General features: G+C 46.4%; 2 protein-coding genes across 2 annotated transcripts; both read right to left on the reverse strand.

The window, feature by feature from the left end:
- On the reverse strand, positions 1-27,088 carry kiaa0586 (KIAA0586 ortholog). Its single transcript, XM_022766103.1, has 23 exons — positions 27,030-27,088; positions 26,767-26,851; positions 26,560-26,683; positions 24,698-24,815; positions 9,717-9,828; positions 8,814-9,586; positions 7,214-7,286; positions 6,451-6,588; positions 6,164-6,374; positions 5,905-6,060; positions 5,688-5,818; positions 5,360-5,494; positions 4,514-4,698; positions 4,257-4,381; positions 3,927-4,123; positions 3,692-3,845; positions 3,162-3,302; positions 2,886-3,023; positions 2,184-2,236; positions 1,978-2,088; positions 1,724-1,895; positions 1,562-1,636; positions 1-11 (listed from the first exon to the last, which is right to left on the reverse strand). The coding sequence occupies exons 1-23, from the start codon at positions 27,086-27,088 to the stop codon at positions 1-3; spliced, it is 3,477 nt and encodes a 1,158-aa protein (XP_022621824.1).
- On the reverse strand, positions 19,394-21,443 carry irf2bpl (interferon regulatory factor 2 binding protein like). The gene has a single exon (XM_022766122.1). It carries the CDS (start codon positions 21,431-21,433, stop codon positions 19,394-19,396), a length of 2,040 nt encoding a protein of 679 aa, XP_022621843.1. The 5' UTR covers positions 21,434-21,443.
- Positions 27,089-27,137: the final 49 nt, after the last annotated feature.

The following is a 27,137-nucleotide window of genomic DNA, read 5'->3' on the forward strand; positions in this document are numbered from 1 at the left end:
CTACCTGCGGTCTGCAGCCATCGAACAGAACCATCAGCTCAGACACCTGGAGCCGTGATCTGTGACCGAGCAGTTCATCCGTTCACCAACCAGTTCATCCGTTCATCAACCAGTTCATCCGTTCATCAACCAGTTCATCCGTTCACCAACCAGTTCATCCGTTCACCAACCAGTTCATCCGTTCATCAGTGACTATGAGACTGAGCTTGTGAAGCTGCAGGAAACAGAACTGCTCTTGTTACTGTTGTGATTATAGAGAAGATTATTATAACATACTGAGCACTACACACACACACACACACACACACACACACACCAACACAGAACACACACACACTCACACACACTCACACACACAGACACACACACACACAGACACACAGACACACTCACACACACACGTACACACACACAGTACACACACACACTCCACACACACACGCTACAACACACACAGACACACACTCGTACACACACACACTCACACACACACGTACACACACACAGACACAGAGTGTAACAATACACTAAAACAACTCAGCCAGTGTAAACATTACCATGTATGGCGATGTGGAGTCAGTGTGGCGCTACACACACACATAATGATGTTTTAACTGTGTGTGTGTGTGTGTGTGTACGTGTGTGTGTGTACGTGTGTGTGTGTGTGTGTGTACGTGTGTGTGTGTACGTGTGTGCGTGTGTGTGTGTGTGTGTGTGTGTGCTGTTTTCTTCTCTTCACTCAGTTCTTCCTGATTCTTCTCTGCGTTTGTCGTCTCCGTGTGAGAAGTGGTTTCATATAAAGTTGTATAATCAGGTTTTTATAAAATGTAAATAAACTTTGTGATTAAACACTGAAGTGTGAATCAGCTGATTGTAGTGAATCAGCTGACTGAGGGGCAGTGGACAGAGACATGGCGCCCTCTGCTGCTCAGATGATGCTCTGCAGTTTGTCGCCACAGTTTTGACTTCAAACACTTTATGATTTAAATAAACTTTCTTTTTTTAACTAAAAAAAATGTGAATGAAAATGAAGCTGCTTCTGTCTGATGGTTATTTTAGATTTGACACTAAAAACATTTATTTTTATTATTATTTGGATTTTCTCGTAATTAAACTGTTAAATGTTAATTTGATCAATGAGAATCTAAATGATTGAACTGGTGAGAAATCCTAATATTATTGATTGATTGGCTCTGAGAGTAGATTTGTTTAATCAGAAAGCCAATGAAATAATCAACATGTGTGTGTCTCTTTGTTGTGTAATTGTTGAATGATGGTAACTATGGTAACCACAGCCCTGACTGCAGTAAGAGTCAGTGAACAGGAGTAAAAAACAAACACAGGAAGTGTTTCCTACCTGTTTGTCCGTCGGACTGTCTGACCAGGGCGGGAACAACCTACACACACACACACACACACACACACACACACAGAGTTAATGTTGTCTCACTACAGTGGTTTCTTTTTAGTGTGTGTGTGTGTGTGTGTGTGTGTCTCACCTGTCCTCCGTGAGGAGGAGGAGACAGTGACAGGTCGGTGTGGAGGTCAGAGGTCAGTGTACCCTGTGGCTCCATCATCAGGTCGCCCATGGTAACTGAGCCCTGATTGGTCGCGTCAAGACTGAGCTCTGACACGTCTGAGGAAGCAGACAGAGGTCAGAGGTCACACAGCGATGATGTCACCACCTGACACACAGCACACTGGATTTTGCCCTCAGTCGTACCTGCACACTGACTGATTTGTCCAGGTGAGGAGGTTTGACCCTGCCGGGCTGCCGTACTCTTACTGTAGCTTCTGGGATTTGTAGTCCTGAGAGGTTTTGTAGTCACATCGTCTCTCACCTCTCCTGCACTCACCTCCTCCTCCTGATCCTGGTCCTCCCTCCCCCAGGAGCCCTGAGGACACAGCAGGTCAACGGTCACTGTGTGTGTGTGTGTGTGTGTGTGTGTGTTTGCGTGTTTGCGTGTGTGTTTGAACCTCTGGTTGTGGTCTTTCTCCTTGGTGTGTGACTCCCTGCTCCATTTTGGTCAGCAGGGTCAGCAGGAGGTCGTGACCTCTGACCTGCCCTTCACTGGGGGGGTCATAGTCCTGGAGGAGGGACAGACAGGTAAAACTGAACTCCTCCAGCTGGTGTCGATCAGTGGGGGACAAACAACCTTTGAAAAATACAAACTGTGTCTCACCATGTCCTGCAGCTCCTGCAGAGAGCTGGAGAAACTGCAGACGACCTCGTCCTCTGAGAGACAGACACAGAGACAGAGACAGAGACAGAGACAGACACAGAGACAGAGTCAGAGACAGAGACAGACATAGACACAGAGACAGAGTCAGAGACAGAGTCAGAGACAGAGACAGAGACAGACATAGACACAGACACAGAGACAGAGTCAGACACAGAGACAGACACAGAGACAGACACAGAGACAGACACAGAGACAGACACAGAGACAGAGTCAGAGACAGAGACAGACACAGAGACAGAGTCAGAGACAGAGACAGAGTCAGACACAGAGACAGACACAGAGACAGAGACAGACACAGAGACAGAGTCAGAGACAGAGACAGAGACAGAGTCAGAGACAGAGACAGAGACAGAGTCAGAGACAGAGACAGAGTCAGAGTCAGACAGAACGCTAAGTTAATGACGCTAATTAAAACACAGTTTTAAAAACGTAGTCGTGTGGACGCAGCCTAAGACCAGAGGTGGCGCCACAGATCACGGCCTCTGTGTGTGTTGTTGTTAATGATCAGTTTAAACAAGAAGAAGAAAAGTTGAAATGTTTTGTCTGTTTGTGTGGAAGTTTGTTGAATGAAGATGATGGTGGCGATGATGATGATGATGATGATGATGATGATGATGATGATGATGATGATGATGATGATACCTGTCATGGCAGCCAGCTGGTTGACGCTGATGAGCAGTTCTCCCTCTGAGATGTGTTTCAGTGCTGCAGTCACTGTGCTGCTGCTGGAGCTGGAGCTGCTGCTGCTGCTGGAGTCGCCTGAGGAGCTGGAGGGGGACGCTGGTCCGGGGTCAGGATCGGGACGAGGAGGAGACAGGGACGGAGCAGGCGGGATGGAGGGAGGAGGGGGAGGAAGGGGAGAGGAGACAGGAGGCTCCTCCTCTGCTACTGACATCACCAGCAGATGCTTGTGTGTACCCAAGTGTTCCTCTGGTCTCTCCTCGTCCAATGGCAGCTCAGCATCTCCCCAGGTCAGAGCGCACGGCACTTGATGAAGGGCAGGTGGACTTCCTGCGGAGGGGGCGGGGTCTGGACTGGGTGTGGGTGTGATCACAAGCTCTGAGGTCACAGTTAGAGAGAAACAGACTACAGCTCTTTCATTTCCTCTTGAGATCATCATCTTTTCAGTTTTCAGACACAAGATCAAACAGTTTGACAGTGATGCTAATAATGCTAACACTACGCTAATGTTGCTAATAATGTCAACTCTACTTTTGCCAATGTTTATATTAGTAATATTACAGATGCTAACACTTGTACTGCTACTACTGTGACTAACGCTAACACTGGCACTATTATTTCTCATTGTTGATATTAACACTATTATTACTATAATATAACTATAATTAATGCTAATAGAAGTAGCAGTGCTACTACTGCTATTGTTAATTTCAATGCTACTACTAAATACTACTGCTAACAGAGCTAATGCAGCTGCTGTTTCCAACCTGGCGCTGTGATTGGCTGAGGAGACTCCTCGTTCAGCAGACTGGTCGGTTCAGATGGAGGGGGTGTTGTAGGGGGCGTGGTCTGTCCGGTGGGCGGGGTCAGAGTGGGTGGAGGGGTCGGCACTGGCGTAGGAACCAGAGGAACCAGTTTGTCCTGGAAAAGAAGAAGCTGGATCCAGATCAGAACACAGAGACACTTTAGACTTGAGTTTTTCTCTGTCCTCAGGTTTCGTACCTCCTGATCTCTTGCTGGTTCTGGTTTTGGTGGTCCCAGTCCTGGTCCTGGTCCCGTGTCCAGTGCGTCTCTCTGTCCCAGCATCAGAACCACAATCTCTGTCAGAACCTCATTAACCAGCTGCCGGATCAGAGCCGAGTCCACCGACACTCTGGAGTCCACAAACAGCTGCAGACCTCCGCCCCCTGCAGCCTCCACTGAACACACAACAGTCCACAGGTCAGAACCTCCACAGTCAGTCTTGGACCGGGACTGAGACCAGGTCCACATGAAGCCTCCAGCCTGTCTGCAGAAACCTGCTCTGATTGGTCCATCTGTCTGTCCACTCACCTATGTCTGAGGTGACGCTCCGCTCCTCAAGCTCTGATTGGTCTGTGGAAACATTCTGGGCGGGGTCAGAGGGAGGGGGGCGGTACATCTCTGAGATCATCCTGGACATCAGCTGCTGCTCCACCCTGAACAGAAACAAACAGAATATAACAGAACCACAACATGCTGTCGGCATCCAGTTCAGACCGGTTCAGACCGGTTCAGACCGGTTCAGACCAGTTCAGACCAGTTCAGACCGGTTCAGACTGGTGTCTCACCATTCTACCAGCCGGTTCTCCAGGGCGTCTCTCTGGTTGTCGGTGTCCAGGATGGAGGTCTGACCCTGGGCAGGGAGGGCAGAACGGGCCTGGGGAGGGAAGACAGGACCCTGGTACAGGACCGGAGGAGGAGACAGACCCCCGTCCAACTCCACAGCCTCCTCACCCACCACACTCACCTCCTCCTGAGGGGAGGGGAGAGGGGGAGAGGAGGAGCGGCGGGATCATGTATGAAGGTTAAGATCAGACGTTACAGTTAATTTAACATAATAATAAAATGTATGAAAAGAAAGAAACTGAGACACAAAACCTTCAGTTCAATATGATAAAAAAGTGAAACCTCCTGCAGCGAACTGATTCACTGACTTCAGGTAAAACAGTGAATAATGATGAAATTCCTTCAGTTTGAGTGGAAGAGGACGACTTTACTTATAATTGATTAATCATTTATCAAGCAAAAATAAATTTAATGTTGTTCCAGCTTCTGAAAAGTGACAATCTGCTGCTTCTTCATTTTTAAAGCAAAATAATCTTTTCCAAATGTGGCTTGTTTCTCTCTCTGAGGCCATTCATTGGAAAAATTACATTAGCCACTTGAAATTTCAAAATTTCAAGATGGCCGCCATTTCTGGAATAGGAAACACATCTTTTACCACAGAGTTTTACCCACAGGACGGATTTCAATGACTTTGTAACTGACTCTGATATTCTACAGTGGGATCAGGTGCAGTGTTGAGTCTGGATCAGGAGGCGGGCTTCTGTCTACGTCCAGCAGGTGGAGCTGTGGGACTGCAGCTGAGTCGCAGCTGAAACCACTTCCTACAGCAGGAGGAAGATGAAGGTTACCTGGACGACATCAGCTGCAGACAGGAAGTCAGTTCCAGGGAAGACGTTCTCCTCATCCTCCTCTTCCTCGCTCTTCGTCTCAATGATGATGTGTGATGGAGGAGGAGCTTCACTTGCATCCAGCTGCTCCTCCCTCTGTCGACACAACAACACCTGTCAGTGACCTCTGACCTCTGACCTGCAGCTTTCTGCTTGTTTTTCACATCACTGCTGTTTTCAGCCTGATGTTTGAATGATGTTCTTCCAGCTGTGTTCACCTCCACATGACATCATCATTTTACTCAGGTAACAGAAGCTTACTAATACACAATCAATCAGACCAGCTCACCTGTGACTGTCGCTCAGGTGCTCCAGCCACCATGGCAACTGCACCAGAAGTGGGAGGAGGTGCAGGTGGAGATGTCACTTCCTGCAGACGCTCAGTAAAACACCTGGAGGAAGAATCCATCCTGCGACGACCTGGGGGTGGGGGGGGTGGACAGTAAACTTTATTTCTATTGTAAAACCTCCAGGGGAGAGTTAATAATCTGTGGACGTGAACAGACCCAGTGGGATCGCCATGGGAACAGAATAAGAGTCAGCGGGGTCACTAGAGGCCATGTGGGAGGAGCCGAAGACAAGGCGATGATGAGGTCGTCCGGGTGATGGACTGAGTGGAGGAGCCAAGCTGGTCTGAGTCTTACAGGACTTCACCTTCACACCTGAGAGACAGACGTTTGTAAAAACTTTATTGACAGTGGCAGAAACATGACAGTGATGCTGCTGTTATATGGAACATGACCCCCCCTAAAAAATCAAACAAACCTCTGACGCTCTCCACCAGGCAGGGGCGGGGCTTCCTGCTGGGCGGTGACACAGGTGAGCTGAAGCGCAGGTACGGACTCTTCTTCAGAGTTCGTCTCAGACCTTCATAAGGAGCTCTGCCGTACAGATGTGTCAGGTACGACTCTCCCTCCCCCTTTTCACTGTCTGTCGGCACACCTGGGACTGTGCTGCCAGGCTCCGCCCCCTGCACCTGCAATCAGACATCATCAATAAAACTGAATGATCAGCTGGTGTTACTGAACAAATCAATCAGAGTCCAGTCTGACCACTCTGTGTCGAGCTCTCGGCCCTCGGCCTCCTCTCCCTCTGAGCGCGCTCAGTGGCCTCCCTCTCCCTGAGTGGGCGGAGCTCCCAGCAGCCACCAGCTGTGATGTCACCACAGCATCCTCAGAGGACGTCTCAGCCTGAGGATCAGAAGACAAGACGTCAGTGTTTTTGCAGGTTCAACAAATCAATTCAAAACCATTTTAACACCTGGTGATCAGTCGAATAATTAAATATAATTATAATCCAATCATAATTTATTTAAACTCTACATATTCATTTTACTTCAGGTCAGAGGTCAGAGGAATTTCCATCCAGTTTTTGCTGAAGATAAAAACGATTCAAAATGAGCTTGAAACTTTTTAAAGAGGAAAACATTTAAATTTATTTAATATTTATATAATTTTTTTGAAAGAAGGGAATTTAATGTTTTTCAGACTGCAGATATGTGGAAGAATGAGAACAGAATGACATAAATAATAATTCAGCCGTTTGGATAATCAGTTAACACGCAGCTCATCTCTCATCACAATAATAAACTGAACACCTGTGAGGTTTGGACTTTTTAAAACGTCATTTTGGGCTCTGCAAAGTTGCGATGGGAATTTGATGTGATATGAAGCTACAGCTAGCAGCTGGTTAGCCTAGCTTAACATAAAGACTAGAAACAGTGGGAAACAGCTAGCTTGGCTCTGTCCAAAGGAAACCACATCCATCTACGAGCATCTCTAAAGATCACTGATTAACATGTTACACTGAACTCACCTGCACGTCTTTGGATAAAGTGCTGATCCAGGCGTCCACAGTCTTCTTGATCCGGACCTCCTCGGTCGAGTCTCTGCAGAGGACAGAGGACACAAACTAAACACAAAGAGATCAGAGCAGCCGAATGGACAGACGGTCACACGCTCTTCAGCAGATTTTATATTCCGTGTGAAAACAGACGTACATTTTAATTTTTAAGTCTGGAGAACAAAAAAACCCCAGCAGAAACAGGTCGACAGCAGAGAGAGAATCTGAACAGAGACAGAAGCTCTTCAGGCTGACAGCTGTCAATCAAAGTCACCTCAACACTGCCGGCAGGATGCTCTAAGGCAGCTGTCAATCAATACCATCACACACACACACACACACACACCAGTATACACACACATAAATTATGATGTATTATTACGGATTAAACTACCCAGCAGTGTGTACAGTCATCAGCTCCAACACATTAATTCCATTATATAATATATATTATTCTGAAATGCATAGTTTTACTTTTTAAAGAACATGTTGATGCTAATGCTTTTGTGCTTTTACTTTGGTAAATACTGGGCTTGTACTGTATGTATTGTATTTCTAAACCCTGGTATCACTAGTTTGATTGAAGTAAGAGATCTGAACGTCTTCCACCTGTTCTTCAGATATAAAACCAAACTATTAAAATTAATATTTGTGTTTTACAATTAATCTGCTTCTTATTTTTGATTTTTTATAATTTAGAGTATTTTTAACAACTACAGAAAAATTCACTGACAGTAAATTAATAACTGTTCGCTACCTTTAAACAGACTGAGCAGTGTTCATGTTAGCCACCAGTTGGCAGGTATGTACTGTAGTTATTTTTGAATATGTGTTAGCAGGCATGACATCAATAAGCCCTTTAGCTATGTGTTGAAAAATAAGTGTTAGCTTCCTGTTAACAGATTAGAAAATGTTAGTAATCTTTTCATATATGATACTGATAAGAGATAAAGTTAGCATTAGCTTTTAGTTACCCACATAAGCATTAGCATAAAGTTAACATAAGGTACCAGTTAGCCAACATTTAGTTGGGTACAAGTTAGCAGAGATTTAGTTAGCATCAGCTATCTGTGTACATAAAATTTAATGTTAGCTACCAGTTAGCAGACATGAAACCTGTTAGCTACTGATTAGCAGGTTTAAAAACAATGTTAACCATTAGTTACCGATTAGCACGCACATAGTTAGCATTAGCAAGCCCTACTGTTAGTAGTCCTCAAGTTAAGTTATTAGTTATTAGGTGGCTCTTTTACATATTTAGTTAATTTTAGCCACCAGTTAGCAGAGTTAAGTTACCACAAGCTAGCAGTAAGTGGACACATATTTAATGCTAGCTATCTGTTAGCATAGCATTACATTCTCATCACATTCCGTTTGTTAGCGGGTAAACGTTTATTATGTGTTAGTAGGCATGAAGCCAGTTAGCTATCTGATAGTAAAAATAAAGCTAGCTGTTAGCGAGGTACAGTATATAAATAATGATAGCAGCAACGTTAGCATGAAGTTATCTATTTGGACCCACAAGCACTACCTAGGCCTCTCTGTTGGCAGACATAAAGTTAGCATTGGCTACCTGTTAGCAGCCAGTGCCTCCAGTTGGCAGTGTAGGACTTCTCCTGTCTTGGCTCTCAGCAGCGCCTCCAGGTTCTCCTCCAGAACCTTCTTCTGTCTCCGAACCTGGCGGAGAACCTGACCCGCCTCCTCCAACATGGACGGAACCACAGGCCTCCTCTGGACCTGCACGGACTTGGAATGGAACTTGGCTGGATTTTGATGGGACTGGATTTGTTGGGATTGGGATTGTTGGGACTGGAAATTGTTTGGTTGTGACTGGTTTTGATGAGGCTGAGGTCGTTGGATCTGGGACTGATTTTGTTGGGACTGGAAGTTGTTTGTTTCGGACTGGCTTCGATGGAACTGAGGTCGTTGAAGCAGGGACTCGTTTTGCTGGGCCTGGAGGTGGTTTTGTTGTGACTGGGATTGTAGGTACTGAAGCGGGTTTTGCTGGTGTTGATTTTGTTGAGACTGGAAGTGGTTTGTTTCGGACTGGCTTCGATGGAACTGAGGTCGTTGAAGCAGGGACTGGTTTTGTTGGGAATGGATTTGTTGGGACTGGTTTTGTTGGGACTGGTTTTGTTGGGACTGGTATTGTTGGGACTGGATTTGTTGGGACTGGTTTTGTTGGGACTGGATTTGTTGGGACTGGTTTTGTTGGGACTGGTTTTGTTGGGACTGGATTTGCTGGGACTGGTTTTGTTGGGACTGGTTTTGTTGGGACTGAAGCAGATCTTTGGCCTTGTGGTGGTCTGGTGGAGGCCTGGTAGTTTCCAGAGAGTTTTCTGGCTGCTGGATGACAGAAGGTCATTCAGACTTTAGATCAACAAACAAACAAAAACTCTTTGATGATCCAATCAGGTCCTGATAGAAGTTCTACTATTCTCTACTGTATTCTAGTCTCGTTTTATCGTCTACTCACCGTCAACAGCATCTTCATCTCAGTCTTCAGACGTCCCATCTCCCTCAGCACCTCGTTGGCTCTCCTCGCTGCTGTGGAAACGCTGGGAGCACCTCGGTGATGGCTGTCACCTCTGAATAAAACCACCAGAGAACAGCAGAGTTAAGAGATGATGTAAATGACCCCAAAACAACATGTGGTTCTTACCTACAATATTTAAAGTTTGTGTTTTTTAGTGTATTTTGTTTCAACTTGTCAGTGTTTGGAGGGATAAATAAACATAATAAACCAAGAAGAACAAAGAACTTGAGCAGGCTGCCTTCATGTCGTTACCATAAAGCAAAACAAGGAAGGGGCCCAGAGCACCGCCCTGAGGCACTCCACCACGCAACCTCAACCTACTGGACCCACCCAACAGATGACAGAGTCACCAAGGTAAGAGATGGATGTTCCTCATACAAGTTTGACTTTGTCAGAACCGCTGAGTGTGTGTGTGAATGTCTGTCACATTTAGCAGCTCACACATGCTCAGTGGTGGGGTTTATTTTTGTTGGGTGGATGTATCATCGTCGCTCATCACAAAGCTGATCACACACACACACACACACACACACACACACACACACACACACACAGTGGTGTCCTCTGATTGACTCCAGAGGCAGCAGACCGTGGAGAAACTCAGTAAACTCCAGATGGCCAACACTAATGGGCTTTTCCTGCCGTCTGAGTATGTGTGTGTGTGTGTGTGTGTGTGTGTGTGTGTGTGTGTGTGTATAAAGGTGATGGGTGGGGATAAAATGGCCACCACTTACTCAGAAACACTCACACACAGCTGCTGCAGACAGTCTGCTGCTGCTGCTGCTGCTGCTGTTGCTAGGCAACAGCTCGGTGGTTTCCCATGGCGACAGTGAGAGGGGATGCTGCTTAAGGAGGAGAGAAGCTTCCATTCACAGAGAGGAGAGAGGGAGAAATAGATTTCCTACAACCCCCCACCGCTCTCCCTCCTCCCACCCCCTCTCTGTAGATATTTACGTGACTCCAATAATTCAGGAGCTTTGTAGTAGCTGGTGGAGATGAATATTAATGCAATCTGTGGCGACCTTTTCAGTCAGTTTGTCCTTGTGGTTTCCCATCATCCTCTCTCTCTCAGGTAAAATGGAGGATTTACACTACGACCCACTTGGCCAGAAGTGGTCCCCTGTGCTAAAATAAGACCCATCTGCGTCCTCATGGGCTGAATGCGGTTCCAAGTGTGAGTAAGTAAATAAGGAAAGTTCCTCCTGGGCTGAATGTAGACCCATGTGGGATAGAAACATCTGGGTTACACGTGGTCGCATGAAGTCTGAACATGTGGACCTATATGTGCTAATTAAGGACCAATCTGGGATAAATGTTAAAGTCTCATTGTGGACCTATGTGGGCTAAATCTGGACCCATCTTGGCCAAAGAATGGACCCATATGGTCTAATGTGGGTTAATGTGAACTCTAATTAGATAAATGTGAGCTCATGTTGCTACATGTCGACCCTTCAGGGCTAAATTTGGACATAGGCAGCTAAATGAGCTAGATGTGGACCCATCTGGACCAAACACTGGATCCATGTGGGCCAAGGGTTGGCTCATATATGAGCTAAATTTGGGTCCTAAATCTGGACCCGTTTGGACAAAACAAGGGTCCAAAGTGGATTCAGAACAGGACCAGTGCAGCTGAAGTGAAGCCACAGGGACTAAATATGGCGGCTCATTTTTCAGCCAGAGAGAAAGAAAGAAAAAATAGAAGCGTGGGAGGTTACAGAGAGAGAGAGAGAGAGAGAGAGAGAGAGAGAGAGGGGGAGGGAAGGCATCATATTGAGACACTTGAGAATGGGGGAGGTGGAGCGAGGGTGTGGCGGGGGATGCTGGGAGAGAGATAGTGCTTACATCATCGTCTATAAATGGAGTTGACGGCGTGAAACGATGAGGGAGGAGGAACCGCACACACACACACACACACACACACACACACACACACACACACACACACACACACACAAACACACACACACACCACACACACACACACACACACACACACACACACACACACACACGGTAACAGTCTCCGCTCAGCTGGCTCCACGTGTGACACATTGCCTCTGTCTTTGTTACCTCTCCACATTCCTCAATAAATGCTGTTTTCTACCGGAGGCTCGTAACCATGACAACCACCGCATCCTGCACAGCAACGGAGGAGACAGCAGTGATGTATGGACAGACAGACCCTCCTGTGGTCTAAAGCTTTATGACCTGATGTCTTCAGGTAGCTTCACTTCAGCCCTGCACCTGGTTTGATGGTGGTCGGACGGTGAAGGTTCTCTGTTCTCAGGTTCCTCTTGAAATAAAAACCTCAGTCTCAATGAGACGAGCAGGTGAAACAAACTTTACACAGAGAGCTGTTGTAAGAACTAAGAACCTGGACGTTGGACTCTGTCATTCCGCTCCATGTGTTGTTGGTCCACTGTTTATCAGATAAGACCACAGACTGTAAATAAAGATGGCCATCACCTCTGTGACATCACCCACAGGTTTCTGCTCTGTTAGCTGCTTCACCGTTGCCATCTTGGCAGTGTTTGACTCCGCCTCTAACTCCCGGCTAATCCAAAAATGGTCAAAGAGGAGGGCCGTGTGTGGAGCCGAGACTTTGGTGCATGTCAGTTTGTGGCAGGTAAATCACCCACCTGTCATTCAAAGAAGCCACGCCCTCAATCCTCCATAACTGTAGTCCTTAATAGAATTTAAACAGGTGAGTTATATAAGCAGGTGTCATGAAGGAGGAAATTAGCTCTAGAGACCAAAACAGTTTCTGTACCAGGCTGTAAACATGTTGATTTCTGCTGTAAAGTTGGACATTTTAACATGGGAGTCTATGGGGACTGACTCACTGTTGGAGCCAGACTCTAGTGGCCATTAGAGGAACTGCAGCTTCTGGTTCTTCAGGTTGATTCTCAACTCTCTGATTCATTTGTTTGGTCCATAAAGTGTCTGTTAGAATTTACTGAAGTCCAATGTGACGTCTTCGAACGTTCCCTGATTACCAACACACAGTGGTCACAGATTCACCTTCTATCACTTGATTAATCGTTTAATTGACGAGTTGTTTCAGCTTCACTGCAGTGAATGGAAAACTCCTTTCACATCCTACCTCACTTTACCACTCTCTCTCTCTGCAGAGCAGGAGCTGCCACTCCCAGTGACTGACTGACACACACACACACACACACACACACACACACACACACACACACACACACACACACACACACAAAGACAGTGATGTCTATGTGAGGACTCCTTTGAACAGGAAACCACCCTGGACTCTCCACTGTGTGTGTGTGTGTGTGTGTGTGTGTGTGTGTATTAGCATGCACACAGTGAGCTGCTGCACTGACTCAAGGGCACCTTAACCATCACTGTCCCCACACACACACACACACACACACACACACACACACACACACACACACACACACACAGTCCAGGTGTGTGTTCTTGGTAAAAGAGAAAAATCTGCAATGCAGCAAGAAACCAAAAAATACTCAGAGCGACTACTACTGATTCTGGTCCTACTGCTTCATCCTGCTCCAGGTATATTTGTTCCTAACGCAAAGTGAAAGTGTTTTTTTCTCTTCACAGCTCTCAGGTCAGTTAGAAGACGGGACTTGGATATATAACGTTTATACACTGATTTCACAACTAAAGAAACTAGAGTCACCTCCTCGTGGTCGTATCCCTCCTTCACTAGGACTAGTTCCAGGTCACATCCCTGTTTATCCAGTCAGAGAGAATATGAACCATTGGTGTGAAATTATGTCATAATTGCTGTGAAGGGTTTTATGAGGTCACACTGACCTTGACCTTTGGCCACCAAAATCTAATCAGTTCATCCTTGAGTCCAAGTAAATGTTTGTGCCAAAGTTGAAGAAGTTCCATCAAGGTGTTACTGAGATATCGTGTCCAGGAGGATGAGACGGACGGACGGACAACCTGAAAACAAGATGTTTCCCGCTCTGACCGTCGGTGGTAAGGAGGAATAAAAACTGTCACGTGTTGATTTCAGTTTCCTGTGACCTCAGCATTTTCACCTTCTCAAGCGACAAGCGTCATCATAAGTAACATGAGCTGGTCTCATGTTGCGAATATTATCTTAGCATGAAGAACCACAGGAACCACTGGGGGCTAACGTTAGCGTTAGGTTGGTGCTGAGCTCAACTCATGTTGTCATCTTCGGCAAAATGGAAATAACGTTTTGGAAATAACGTTGAAATCTAACGTTACACACAACCTGTGCTGGTTAACGTCCCCTAATCACGACTCATCAGGATAATTAACAGTCAGAACTTCACGTCTTCACATCAGCCACTTCATGGTCACAACACAAAGACATGAGCAGTCACATAGTCCCCCCCCCCCCTCACAGTGTGTAACTGAGTCAGTTTCCTGCTGCATTAAACACACAATCCCCTACAATCAAAATCTACACACGCTCGCCTCACCTCTGCTGGTTTCTGATTGGTCGATAAAAACCAGATAGATTTCTGTGTGTGTGTTTGTGCTGCAGTGAACCTGAAGAAGCTCTGCAGACAAAGACTCCACACTGCAGTCTGTCTGTGTGTGTGTGTGTGTGTGTGTGCGCGCACGCAAGACATTATTCTCCATCTACCCATCCTGCCTGCAGCTGTGGTTTCCATGGTAACCACCAGCCAATAACTGGCCTGCTGCTGTCTCCCCTGGCGAGGAGCTCCATCCTGACTCCTCGTTCACACACGCTCCCAAACCAGCAGCAGCGACATGTCGGCGCCCCCTGCAGCAAGCGTTGAGTGTGTATCAACAGTAAATGAAGTCGACAGAACAGAGACGACGCCTGTTAAAATATCATCCAATATAAAAGAGAAGAAATAGAATAAAGGCCTGTAGGTTAAAGCTTGTGTGATGTCGCTGCAGCTTCCTCATGTTTCCACAGTAAAATGTTCAGACCTCAGACTCCATGGGCAGTAGGCTGCAACTTTAGTGAATAGATATAATTATTAAACATAAATAAATAAATAAATAAATAAAATTATGTATAATGTTTTTAAATTATTTAAAATGAAATGATATTTAAAAACATTAAAATAATTTGTCTTGGTATTTAGGCCGATCGCTGTGATAAGACAATTATAGGAACTTTTATGTTGTCACTGCTGGACAACATCGTATATTTGTTTGCTAGAGCCCGACAGACCCGCTCTACTATAATTTCAAAATAAAGCTCAGTCCTGTGTGTTTGGTCAGAAAGAAAAAGTCACATTTCACTGAAAAGGTTCATACCAATGAAATTTATTACAACTGACTCAGCTCCAAGGCACGTTACAAGATCAAATGAGTTTCTTTCATCTGTTTTATCGTTTTTATCATCTGTCACTACGGGAACAGAAAATACAGAACAGAAGAATAAAAAGGTTTGTGTTCTCACGGTGCTCTTCACTGAATCAAATCTTACATGTAAAACAGAAAACACAGAAAGCCTAAAGAAAAGAGATTTATTGCAGTAAAAATAATTTTAAATAAAAAAAATTTAAATATCTAAATAAATAAATAAAAATCCCAAAAATCAATTAAATACCTTGAAAAAAGAATCTGAAAAATTAAATAAATAGTTAAACACTCCTATAAAAAATAAAAAGTTATTTTTACAGACATGATTTTATAAACTGACGGTGTGATGATGAAGTCTGTGACTAAGAGCTGTCTCACTCTCTGAACCTGTCTGTCTGCTTAAACACTACATCACACCATCACTGTTCACACCTCCGTCACCTCCACGACAACAAAAACACTCTGACTCTTTTTTCTTTGTTAGAAGACTTTTTCTGAAACATCCACATGTAGAATATTTATATGTTTCACAGACCTCCGTCCTGTAACGAGTCCGTCACTGCAGCCGCTCGGCCTGAAAACCTGCCGCTCTTTGTTCAAACCATCAGGGGAGACAGGGCAGCGCTTATCTCTCTGTACGCAGACGATCTCCTGTTATTTATGTTGCACGCTGACAAATCTATCTCTGAACTTAAAGACTCGTCAGAGACTTTTGTCAAATTTTGGTGCTGTGAGCTGAACCTGACAAGCTGCTGCTCTTCCCGTTCACCGCATTGAACCATTAAAGATAATAAACTGACCCGGTTCCTGTTGGGAGAGGAGTCAATATGCTTCACCTACTTCGTTTAAACATCATTAAAACCTTTTCATTGACTGGTCCGAACAAGATCTGTCACGTCCAATTAAACTACCAATGTTCCTGTTCTTTCATCTTTTTGTTTCGTTACTTGATAAACTTATCAGCTTTTATCAGGAACAGGATTTCTGTCTGGGGGTGAAAACTGCACTTCATCAAAAAAAAAAAAAAAGTTGATTAATTAACTGATGATAATTTTCTATGTAAATGAATAATTTTCTGGATCATTTCTCCAGATAAACTAAACATTTATCTGCTTAATTGATCACTGAGTCAATAAAACAGTGATTTTTTTTGGGGCTGAAACTCCACTGAACTAATACGACAGATAAACAAGTTTTTGCTGATGCTGCTGTTCTGACCTTTATTCCCATGCAATTCAACATGGATCATTTTTATTGGTTGCTTCCCCCGTCAGTGTTAATGACTGACACAAACTGTTGCAGGCCAGAGAAAAGCCACTGTCATTAATGTCAGTGACCAAGGTGACGTCTTCAAATGTCTCGTTTTGTTCGATCAACAGTTTAAAGATTTCATGTATTTTTGTAGAAGATGAAGAAAAACCAGCAAATGGTCACATGTGGAACCAGAACAGAAGCTGGAACCAGTTTTTTTTTTGTTTTTTTAGCTTTAAAAAGGGGATTTTGATGATTTTTATGCCTCGTGGAGAAGAAAACTTTACAGCATTCCGGATAAATCCACATTTTAAAACACGTCCTCAGTAAAACGTGTAAAAGAATCACTGAGTTCTTGTCCTCTGTATATTTCCTGGGAATCCAGTGCGTTTAAATGACACACATTAAACTGTCCAGTTATATTGAGTTAATGTGGACTTTGTCTTGACACTGGACTGAGGTGGATTAGGATCAGAGAGCGAGACAGGATCAAAGTTTTCTCGTGACATATGCACAAAATGTACGGAAATGAAAGGATCATCGTTTCACTGTATTTGGAAATGTAGAAAGATTTAAATGTTCTGGGAAACTAATTTTACTCGAGCCTAAACTCTTTCTGTTGGGTTTATATCCAGAGAAAAATAACTGTAGTAAAAGCGGACGAGCATTTATAGACCTCAGTTTGCTTTATGCCAAAAAAAAAAATTGCAAAGCACTGTTCTGAAAAAAGACTCACAGACCGAGCACGACTCAATGGATAAGACAGATGTTACCGAGCCTTCCATTAAAAAGGATTTCCTACATATTTAAGGCTAAGCAGTATGTATGTGAGACTATATGGAGGCCCTTTATTAATTATGTTATGCTAATTTCAGTATCTTTTTTCTTTCTCTCTTCTTCTAATCCCTTGTTTTATGTTGTATCATTATAATTATTATACCCCATTTTGTATAGATTCATTAGAATAATAAAACATAACAGAAGCTGCAACTAGACTGTCATTATTTCAAAGGTTCCTTCAGGTTCCTTTCCTGGAAGGATCCAACAGGTGCATCCTTCCTGGTCCAACATATCCCAAGATTCATTGCGTACCGGTAATGAAAGCAAACAACACTGACAGAGAGCCTGAGGATCACACTGCTGAATGTAAGTATACAACTAGAGACAGTCATTAGAATTTAATGAGCTGTGTTTAGTTTCTGGACCGTTGTTGATTTTTAGAAGAATTTCACAGAACTAAACATCAACACTCACTTTGTGTTGTTGGGTCGTTGACCTCAGTATTTCTGAAGTCGTGTTTACAGCCCTGGACTCTGATAATTAGAATGTAATGTCATTTGGAGAGACAATATTTATTTGTCTCTTTATTATTTCAGATTCTTCAGGGTCAGATTCTCCTGGGAAATTCATTGTTATTACAAAAGCAGTTTTGAATCCACTGATATCTACATCTTGAACTATGTTGATCAACCAGTGTTGATTCACTTTAATGTGTCTGTTATTTGCTTTAGCAAATGTTTTATCAACCGTTTACTTTTCTTTATCTTTAGTTTCTAACGATACTGACGGTCCGTCACCGTCTCTGAAAAGTTTCAGGTCACCTCACCAGTTCAACTCCGCTCTGAATTTAGAAGCTCAGTCGTCCTCACAGACTCAGTCACTGGTGACGGACGCTATAAACAGGTAGCTGATTTACAAAAGGTGTTCCACAAGGATCAGTTCAGGGCTCAGTATTACATCAATAATACTGTCTCTTCTCTAACGACTATAATGTCCATCTTTACGCTGATGACACTGCTCTGTATTGTTTTGCTGACTCTTGCACATCTTTTAATGCTATTCAAGATTCACTTATCAACTTAGAGCTGGTACTTAATGCATCGAAAACCAAGTTCACGCTTTTCTCTAGAGCGAGCGATATTGATTTCAACAGTCTTCACTTCTCCACGCTAATAGTAGATACGTATCATATAATTTACATTTAAAACCATATTCTTCAACAAACTGCATTGTGGGAAAAGTATAGTGGAGGCAGTTTTTCTTCATGTGATATTATCTACACTCATCACTGCTGATCCCTCTGACACTCGCCACTGTATTCTGCACATTAAAGCTGGTTGCTCCTCTCTGACCTTATACACCTCCACCTGACATAACATCTGTACTGGACTCTTCTAACTGTCCCGTGCTTCAAGTCCCGAGGGTTTACTCTGAACTTGTAAAATCTGCCTTTTAGTTTTTGTGAATCAAACACGTGGAATCATCTACAACACAAAGCGACACCTGGACAATTCAAGACGATGATCTCAAACCACTTCACCTCAGAGTGTCAGAGTATCGTCCTCTCATGTATACCGACATCACTGCAAACGAGCGAAACCTCATTGATCTTCGAGGCTCCGATAAATAAATGAAATGAATTGATTAGTCGATAAGAGAATTATTAGGGAACAACTTTTGATAGTTGATTAATTGTTTGGGTCATTTTTAAAAGTTTAAGTTTCTGTGTGTGTGACACTGGATCTCTTTGTCGGACGAAACAAGACACTTGAAGACATCGCGTTCAGCTTCTGGAAATTGTGCAGGTTTTTGTTTTTTTTTCTATTTATATGATATTTTACAGATGAAAGGATTAATTGATTAATCAAAAGAATTAATGACACTGATAATTGAGGGTCAGCTCAGCTCAAAAATGTGTGGTGATTCATAAAACTGGAAAATTAGAATAAAAACTACATCAAATATCTAGTCTCATATCACAGTATTGATATGATATTGATCTAGTGAGAAATTATTTTCCTGTTCAATTTACCTCACCCACATTCATCTTCACACTGTTTTTAAAGGGTTCAGTTCTCTGAGGATCATCTGCACCTGTTTCTACACTGATCAAGATCCAGACATTTCTGTGTTCAGATCAATAATCAATAAGACAAAGAGGAGTCGGGTTTTGAGGCTCAGCGGCAGACTGACCGTGTGGCTCACATTAATGAGTTTTTCTTTTTTTTTTGCGGTGACAGCAAAGAGGAAGAGTCTCCTCCTCTTCCTCCTCAGGGGTCTCTCTCCTTCTTTACCTTCACATCTCCGGCCAGGATCGTGGCTATCTCCCCCTGCATGAAGGCCCAGGGCACGTTGGAGCCGACCAGCGGGCACTTCTCCCCGCTGGGGCAGTACACCTCCCCGGAGGCTCCCTGGGCCTTGATGCTCTCTCTGGAGCAGGGGAAGCAGAACTTGTGGTTGGGGACGGAGGGACACTGCACGAAATGCGTGTCCTCTAACCGTTCGTGGCAGATCGTGCAGCACAGAGGCCCGCTGTTGGCCATGGGGGAGTCGGGCACGTTTTGCGCGTGCACCTGGTCCATACCACCTGCGGACTGAGAGGGCGCGGACAGCCCGAGGTCTCCGTTGCGGGACGAGAGGCGCCTCTGTCCGGACACGGAGGCGGGGGACACCGGGCTGCTGCTGTTGTGTCTGGAGGAGGAGGTGGTGGAGTGAACCGAGTCTCTGTCCTTGTTGGGGGAGTGCGCGTTCCCGAGCGTGTCCGCCACCGACATGAGCGCGGCCATCGGGGACTGTCCGTTCTGCTGCGGAGCCGCGGACTCCGGGGGCGTGGCGCGGCCGGAGGAGAGGCCGGGGTGTCCCGGGCCGAGCGGAGGAGGGGGTCCGGCGAAGGAGCCCGCAGCCATGGAGAGCTTGAGGGCTTCGGTCTGGCTGTTGATCCACTGCTGCCTCTGCTGCTCCTCCGTCAGCTTCAGGCCGCCCTCCGCAGAGTCCGGCTCCGGCGAGGCTTTCCTCTTCCTCACCCCGGCCCTGGAGCCGCTGTTCCCGCTGCCTGAGGCCAGAGCTCGGCCGGGAAGGACCAGGGAGGTGGGGAGGAGCGGGTAGCTGCCGTCAATGTAGGGCTGCGGCAGCATGTCTCCCCCTAAACCCTCCTTAAAAAACCGCAGGGACTCCGGTAATAAATCCCCGAGCAGACGCCAGTCCCCGGAGCCGTGCTTCTTCTCGTACTCCAGGTACTTGAACCCGGAGGACAAACCTCTGCCGAAGTCTTTCATACAGTCCTGGTACATCTGCTTGGCCACCCCCGAGGCGCTGGAGAACACGTTCCCGGAGCCGCTCGGGTACTCGATGAAGATCTTCAGCTCGTGGTCCATACCGGGTTTGGACACGGCGTCGAAGGCGAACACCCTGCCGACCAGCCCGTGGTCTTTCTTGAAGCGGACGTCGAACGGGGTGCAGCCGGACAGAGTGACCAGCGTGTCCCGCACCGTCTTCGGCTTGCTCGTCCACTCCTCCTGCCGGTTCCGGAGGCTCTCGCTCAGCTCGGCCAGAGCCTCCGCGTTCCGCTGCTTCTCCTTCAGCTCCCGCTCCTGGTCCGTGCTGGACACCGAGGCGGGTCGCTTCCCTCCCGGCTCAGACAGCCCGACCTGTCCGGGCAGAGAGACGCCGACCATCGAGCCCTGCGGGGCGGCTCTGCTCGCCATGCCGTGCGGGGCCGGTCCGTTCAGCAGGGTCTGAGGCAGCAGGTTCGGCGGCACATTCATCTGTCCCGGCGCCGACACCAGCCCCCCGTGGCTCCTGCTCCTCGAGTTCGGACTCTGTCGGTTCAGCTCCGGCGGTCCGTCGTCCGGTTTGAACCCATTCGGTCCTCCGAGTCCGTTAGGCAGCCTGCTGCTGCTGCTGTGTCCGCTGTAGTCAAACCGAGCCCGGGTGTCCGCACCGAGCGAGTACCGGTCCAAACCGGGCTGTTGAGACTTCCCCGGTGCGTCCGCCAGGTGGTGGTGGTGGTTGAGCTGCCCCACCGGCTCCTTCCCGGTCAGTAACACCGCCTGGCTCTTCGCCACGGCGGGCTGCTGCTGCGGCGGAGGAGGCGGTCCCCCTGCGGGAGTTCTGCCCTCCTGGAAACCGTGTGCCCGCTTCAGGTGCCGGGCTGTCTCGATGACGAACTCGATCCGGTCCGCGCCCTCGTAGTTGACGCAGCCCCGACAAACGGGCTCGGTGAAGTCCCAGATCATGGCCCAGGGCATGCGGGGCAGGTCGCACAGATAACATGACTGTCTGCGGGACGAGGAGACCTGCGGGGAGGACATCTTCCCTCTGCCCGTCTCCCTCCCTGCCTCCTCCGCGGAGCTGCAAACACCAGCTCGGTTCTTCCCGCGGAAACAGAGAAATAACCCCGGAGAGGAGGACCGACAGGCGGACTGCAGTGACTCCTCTGTCTCCTCTCAGGTTATTGTTCCTCCTCCTGCTGCTGGAGCTCCGTGTTGTGCTGCAGAGATGGAGGAGGAGGGGGAGGGGGAGGAGGAGAGGGGAGGTCTGCGTTTTTTTCCCTGCATGCCTCACTCCCAGAGAAGCAGAGGAATTTGGATTGTGTCTCCCCCCCTCCTCCCCACCACCACCCCCTCCCCAGGAATGCCACCTGGTAGAGTAAGTGACGTCATCGCCCCCTCCCCCCTGCTGCTCCTCTGAGACTGAAATGACATGATGCCACTTGTTGCCCTCCTTCCCTCCATCTGCCCCCCCCCCCCCCCCGATGGACAGCTCACTGCCACACCACAGCTCAACAATGAACACAACACAAACCCACATATGACCGGGTGTGTCGGACAGACATGATGCTGCAAACAGTTCCACAGAGAGTCGACAAGAATGACCCCGGAGAGTTAAATTCAGATTTTAAAATCACTTCAGTTTTATTTTGTGAGGCAGGTGTGAAGGTGGAGGAGGTGGAGGTGGAGGTGGAGGAGGAGGTGGAGGAGGAGGAGGAGTGGAGCCAAACATCGACTCCTCGGGGACTAAATGATGAACGTCTTCATGTTTCCTGTAAAGATCTTTTGTAAATGCTTTGGATTTTACAAATCCAGCTCCAGAAACATCTGGATATGTAGGATTATGAATATAAACCTTCTGCCTCCTTCTGTCACACAACACAGAGGCTGTTAATTGATTAACTGATTGATTAATGTGGCAGAATCCAGATCACTGATATTTACATCTGAAACCTGATCACACCTTCATCCACTGGTGAAAACTTCATGTTGACGTTTATATTCCTAAACACATTGATTTCTGGATTCACTGTGTGAAACATCAGAAAACGTCTCAACAGCTCGAAACACAAAATGTTTCATGTGGGAGGAGAAGCAGGAACGTCTCCCATTAAGAACCTAGAACCTCAAACAGAGAACATCCTTCCAACAGCTGCTGGTTCATTTTCTGCTGATGAGCTGATTGAAAATTAAAAACCAGCATCTGGGTCTGTGTGTGTGTGTGTGTGTGTGTGTGTGTGTGTGTGTGTGTGTGTGTGTGTGTGTTGAACGTGGAAACATGATGTAGCTGCAGTGAACCACATGACGCACAGCACACGTATGACACTGACGTGTTGTCTGACCTCAGGCCTGTTTAAGGTGGAATGTAAATATTTGCTACAGTAGCTGAACGTCTGTCGCACACATCTGTATCTGTGTTGCTAGGCAGGTTTCACCTCTCTGTTATTCCCTCCCCCTCCCCCACCCTCTCTCTCTCTCTCCCTCTCTCTGTGTGCAGTGAGCCTCGATCACCCGCCTCAGGACAGTTCTTTCCTCCTCTTTGTCTGTCTTCAGTGGATTTTCAGCTGAACTGAACAGAAAAATGTGAAAAACACCGGAGCAGCAGCCGGTCGATTAATCAATCAGCTGATCGACAGGAAATTAATCCACAACTGATCAGCTGAGCACGAGTTCCGCCTCTTCCATTGTGATGATTTCCTGTTCGTCGCTCTGTCTATTTCTCAGCAGGTCGATCACCAAATTAAGTTCAAGACGCATTTAAACCTTCAAAGGCTTTTTATTGACAAGCTGTAACGAACACGTCTCAGACGCCTGTGATCTGATCTGATCTGAGCAACGACTGAAACACAACAAACAAACAAACAAACAAACAAACACGTATCAGCGTCACCGAACCTACAGTGAGGGTTTAATGTCGGCTGGTTGGCTCGCTGTCAGCTCCACACACACACACACACAGATTAGTTTCGGCGTGCCTTTGATGGATACCGTCTGCGTTTCCATGGAAACGCGCCTGCCGACCGTGCTGCAGGGAGGAGGATGAAGCTGCTGAATATACGATGAGCCTTGTTCGCCCCTGACTCTCGCTCTCTCAGAATGATTATGCAAATCAAGCGAGCTACACACACACACACACACACACACACACACACACACACACACACACACACACACACACACACTGCAGTGTTTAAATGAAGCCGCAGCCTGTTTGTGATAAATCCAATCAGCCGATCGAACCAGACTCATTGATCTGGTCGTGAATCCTCGGAGGAAACATTTGGTTTATTGCGCGTCGTCGTGTTCGTGTGTGAAACCATCGACTCAGACTGTGATCTGCTTGATGCTGTTGGCTCTAATGTTGTGAGTTGCAGCTAAAACGTTGTCGAGTTAAAGCTTTGAGGAGAACAGCTGCGACAATCACTCGATCAATCGATCGACAGAACATGACTCTATTGACAACAGATTCATTGTTTCAGTCATTCATGAAGAACAATGCTGATGGTTCAGAGCCTCAGGTGAGAATCTGTTGGTCCAATAAAATCAGTCCGAGCATGTCTTGAAAATAATCAGCAGATTAATTGATCAATTCTAATAATCAATAAGACGAAGGACGAGCAGCTCTGATGAAGACAAGTCACAGAGATGAAGATGAAGATGAAATTCTGACTCTGGATAAATGGAGTGGCCATGTTTTGTTGATACAATGCTGTGAGTTACACTTTGCAGAGGATCATGGGTATTGTAGTGTTTGGAACCTTTATCAACGAACGAGCAGCTACTGAAGAAAACAGCAGCAATACAACAACAATAATAATAATCACGTCCTCCACAGAAACAGGAAGTCACTAAACTGATTCAACCAGAATTTCACAATAAAAGCCCTGAGAGACATTTCTGTCGTGTGAAATCCTCCATCACACGTTCTACAGAGGAACCTGAGGAACATCCATGTGTTCTATCAGAGCCAGTCTAACCCGGTTCAACACAGACCGCAGGTGTCTGTTAAACTGGCGTCGGTCTCACACCGTGCAACCAAACGTTTTCATCAGAGCGAACAGACGATCGTCTCTTCTGATGAAGAGAGAGGCTGCAGTCCTCGACCCGACCCCAACACACCGGGTCGTGTCGTGTTGTGTTGTTGTTTGCTGTGACTGAGGCATGATGGGAAGTTTATGAGGTTTTTTTGTGTCTCTGTTGTTGAACAGCGGCTCAGTCTGCAGGTTCATTTTCAGCCTCTGTTTAACAAAACTGTCACGCTCAGACCCACAGAAACACCCTCCCCCTCCCCAGCCCCCCCTTCACCTGGTTTGCTCTGGCCATCGGTCACGGCTGGGTGTTGCTATGGCAACTGGGCCCGTCTCCACAGCAGCAGTGGCGACGGCAGCAGCTCTGGTTGCCGAGGAGCTGCGCTGCTGGTTTTCTGATGGAGACAGAAGGAGTCAGTCAGTCAGACGTCTGCAGCAGAACACAGTAACATCAGAGGTCAAAGGTCAAAGCACACTGTCCTGAAGACGAGTTCACCTCAGACAGTTTAAACTCTGTTCTGGGTTCAGGTAACCGTAGCAACCAGACTGATGCTTCCCACTACATTAGCACACGGTTCAGTCAAAGACCCCCGACATGCTCCCGAAGGAAGATCTCAAGAACCCCCAGAACCTCCTCAGTGACCCGTGGAACCTCCTCACACACGTCTGAGGAACCTTTACAACCTCCTTCAGGATCCTGAACATCCACATGGTCTGCAGAGGCTCTGATGAAATCTATTTGTTATAAATGTTATTACAGGCTGTTGTTGAGTGCGTTACAATCAGGTGGTTCCTCCATCATTCGGAGCTTGTCTGGGAGCTGAGGTGGAGTCCTGTTCTGTTACTGCCGTCATTATTTTACATCCATTCGCTCTGCGTTTCTCTTCCTCTCTGATTTTTTTTATCTTCCTTCATTACATTGACTTGTGTCTGTGAAACTGTCCAACACTGTGTGTCACATTATATTGAATCTACTCTGAAAAATGTGAAGCTGTGAAAATGACTGAAACTATTTCTGTTGATAAATATTATGAACCAGCAAGAAACATCTTCTCTTCATATGAGATTTGTGGTTTTTGAATTTGATCTCTGACAAACTAAAGTCATAAAGAAAACTGACGTCAAAATGTAAAACCGTGTGTGTGAAAAGTTGACGTTAAACTAAACATTATAAATATTGTGATCACAAACACACACACACGCACACACACACGCACACACACACGCCTGCAGAGTGTCAGCAGTGAATTCAGGACTGAAGCTATAAATAACCTGCTGCTACAAACAGCCTGGTTTCCATGACGACCCCGTTTCCATCACAGCGGGGGGGCGGGGCTGAAATGGAAGAAACCTCCGCCTCTAGAAACTCAGACACTGATCTATTCTGCTGCATCAGACCAGTCTGAGGAGGGGTGTTTCCATGGCAACAGCCTCCATGTGTCAGAGGACTGCTGCTGCCACCTGCTGGTCACAGCTGTTCATGACATCTCTGCTCTGAGCTGCAGCTATCAATTGTTTTTATCATTGATTAGTCTGCTGATCGATCATCTGATCCATCAAACATCAGACAGCAGCGGAGGGACGAAGATCAATGGATTATTAAAAGAGTGGCATATTAATTTTCTGTTGATCAACTAAGTGATTAATCAATTGCTCGTTGCAGCTCTAATCTACAGTGTCACACTATCTAATGAAGGCACCTGAGGTGTTATTACTTTATCTGGCTGTTTGAATATGATTTTATCTAATGTAATATTCATAATTAACGTATTTATTATTTGGGGGATGATGAAATAATTGATGAATTGATTATCAGAATAGTTTCTGCTCCTCGTGTCCTGGATCTGGTCTTGGAGGGAAAACCTCATTTACTTGGAGGAACAAATCTGTCAGAGGGCGACAGCTGGAGGTCTGGGTCAGAACAACTACTAATAATCCTGCTCTACGTTCTGGAACTACAGCTCCCAGGATGCCGTGGGGGGACATTAACAAAAGTATATGTTGCCTACACAGATATTTTCCTGTATAAGTTGATTGAAGCTCCATCTGCTGACAAACTACAGTAACTGTTCCTGTTGTGTGTGTGTGTGTGTGTGTGTGTGTGTGTGTGTGTGTGTGTGTGTGTGTGTGTGTGTTTACCTGCAGTGTCCAGGTGTGTGACCTGCAGATGGGCTGGCTGACCCAAGGCTGTGAGCTCAGAGGTCACGGAGGTCACAGGGGCGTGGCCTGTCACTATCTTGAGAGCCGACTCCAGCAGCTGGCTCTGATTGGAGGAAAGGACAGCCAATGAGCAGGCAGACAGCAGAGTGATGAGTCAGCAGCACCAGAACAGGTGAGTGTGTTTACCTGCAGCTGCAGCTGTTGGCTGTGCAGCGTTTCCAGGTGCTGCAGCGTCTGCTGGCTAAGGCTCCGCCCCCTGTCCCCAGCCTCCCTTAAAACAGAACAGACAGTGATGTCACACAGTGTATGTGTGTGTGTGTGCTCTTGTGCATTTTCCTTTATCTGGTGCTGCAACAAATGTTCATTCACATGATCAATTTATCTGACAATTATTTCCTCGATGAATTGATTGATGAAAAACAGTGCCCCCCCCCCCCGAGCCTGGGTACCTGTCGGCCTGCAGCAGCCTCTGAACACCGTCTGCCAGCTGACACACTCGAGCCTCCATGTCTGACTGAGCCTACACACACACACACACACACACACACGATGAAGCA

The sequence above is a fragment of the Seriola dumerili genome, unplaced genomic scaffold (genome assembly GCF_002260705.1).
Source record: "Seriola dumerili isolate Sdu_G_001 unplaced genomic scaffold, Sdu_1.0 BDQW01000811.1, whole genome shotgun sequence".
NCBI classification, from domain to species: domain Eukaryota; kingdom Metazoa; phylum Chordata; class Actinopteri; order Carangiformes; family Carangidae; genus Seriola; species Seriola dumerili.